At 29.1% G+C, this 2,227-nt stretch overlaps 1 protein-coding gene across 1 annotated transcript; it reads left to right on the plus strand.

Moving 5' to 3' along the window:
* The first annotated feature begins 1,794 nt into the window (after positions 1-1,794).
* On the plus strand, positions 1,795-2,227 carry LOC114196191 (ethylene-responsive transcription factor ERF098-like). Its single transcript, XM_028086754.1, has one exon. It carries the CDS (start codon positions 1,795-1,797, stop codon positions 2,167-2,169), a length of 375 nt encoding a protein of 124 aa, XP_027942555.1. The 3' UTR covers positions 2,170-2,227.

The raw sequence follows: 2,227 nt of genomic DNA on the forward strand, positions 1-2,227 counted from the left end.
CGCAGGACTTAAAAATTTTGTTGAGAAAAAAAAATTTGCAAGAAATTGCTACCAATTTTCTTGCAAAATATTTTGTATAACACTTTTCATAACAAATTTTATAAAAAATACTTGCAAATTTTATAATTTTGTAAAAAATGATTATCCATGAAGGAATTATCTGTCAATTAAAATTTAAAAAAAAATGACAGAAAAAAAATCTTTTCTTACAAATTTTTTTAACACATTTACAAGAAAAATCTCATGTAATATAAGAATTTTTAGTAGTATATGTATATAGACACACACGGTGTAATTGAAACACATTTTTGTATAAATTTCAAACTTCTTAGATGTTGTCCAGCGTAATTTTTTTTAAAATTTATCCTTTTTCTCAAAAGTTAAAGTTAGATTAAACACATATATTTCTTTTTTTTACAAGGTAAGGTGAGTCTATATGTGCTTGCTTTAAATTGTTATTTTAGAAAGTGGGATGTTAAGTTATTTATTTATGTTGAAAATTTATCTATATTCATATAATTTTATTATTTATGAAATTTAAATATATAATTTAGTTTACTTGGTAATTATATATTATTTTTTTATTGTCTTTTCTAAATTTTTATATTGGTACAATTGTTTGGTGATAATCGTGAATCTAGAAGTGTCAAACTCCTGATAAATTGTGTTGTTTATATTTCGAGAAATCCATATTTTTAGGAGTTGTGGTGTTAAACCTTTGGTAGATTTATGTAGAATTGAGTGAACTTTAGTTTTTTTGTATGAAATTCAATATAAAGATTAATATACTACTTCTAATTTGAATTGTTCTCCTATGAGTTGTTTTACATTTGAAGGAGTATTGACCATCATTAAATCTTGAATTGTTTGATAGGATACTTTATAAAAAAATAATTACTTTTTAGTAGTTCATTATTCCATATATTTTCATCTACATTTCATTTACTTGATGGAATTTTAGTTGATTGTATTTTTTGTTAATCATTAGGTGTATATATTTGATCTTGATTGAATTTTATGTCATTACTTGCATTTCATAACCAATATACAAAATTTAATGTATACTTTAGTTGCAAATTAAATAACCTCTTAAGTTTTATACCCTTTAACATTACTTTACCACTCAAAAATTTTAGGAGAATAATATTTTGACAACTAAATTTTAATAACTTTTTCTTATAACATGAGGTGTCATCTTTTAAGTGGTTTTTGAATATTAAGAATGAGAAAAAAAAATGAAAAACCACTTAAAAGATGACACCTTAAATTATAAGAAAAAATTGTCAAAATTTAGTAGTTAAAAAATCATTTTCCAAAATTTAATACGTAGAGTAAGAAAAACTGTATTTTCTCCACCATTCAAAAACTGTTATAAGAATTCATTTCCATTACTCTTAAAAGATCGAAATCTCACTCTATTTGATTTTCAACCCAGACGCCGCCTCATGCTTGTACGAGAATAAGACCTTCAAATAATGTTGGATGTTAACGTGACGATGCACACCACATGGCAAAATTTGTGCATGGGGTCCTGTCCCCACATTTTTTTTGTCTAGTTATAGCAGTTCATTTCAAAACATTAGCAAAGTCGAAGGAGAATCGAACTTTTACACTTCCTCGTAAAAGCTAAGAAAAAAGTCAACAGGCACAAACAAAAACTCATAGCTCAAACGCAACACGATGTTTTGGCATATAGCTAGGGCTATATATATACATTGAGAGGTAAGACACAAGCACAAGCTCCTCAAAAAGGGTGCAATAAAGGACTTAAAATTATAGGTGAAAGGAACATATATGGAGGATTCACACAAGGATGAAGCAGAGAAAGAGAAAGGAGGTGAAGAAGTGAAGTACCGTGGTGTGAGAAAGAGGCCATGGGGTAAGTACGGAGCAGAGATCAGAGATCCAAGAAAACCTGCGGGAAGACAGTGGTTAGGAACATTTGACACAGCAGAAGAAGCAGCTAGAGCTTATGATCGTGCAGCACTTGAATTGAGGGGTGCACTTGCAGTCCTTAATTTTCCTGATTCATCTGCAAGTTCTTCGACTACAGCCATTGGAAGTTCTTGTTCTTCACAAGACAGGGAAGTTATCGAGTTCGAGTATTTGGATGATAAGGTGTTGGAAGATCTTCTTGAGTCAGAAGTGAAGAGAAGGAACCAATATTAATAAATAACTGATAAGAGTCACTTTTTTAGGGTTTGTGCTCTAGGGTTGTTTTCCAAAA

Source organism: Vigna unguiculata, chromosome 9 (assembly GCF_004118075.2).
Source record: "Vigna unguiculata cultivar IT97K-499-35 chromosome 9, ASM411807v1, whole genome shotgun sequence".
NCBI lineage: Eukaryota > Viridiplantae > Streptophyta > Magnoliopsida > Fabales > Fabaceae > Vigna > Vigna unguiculata.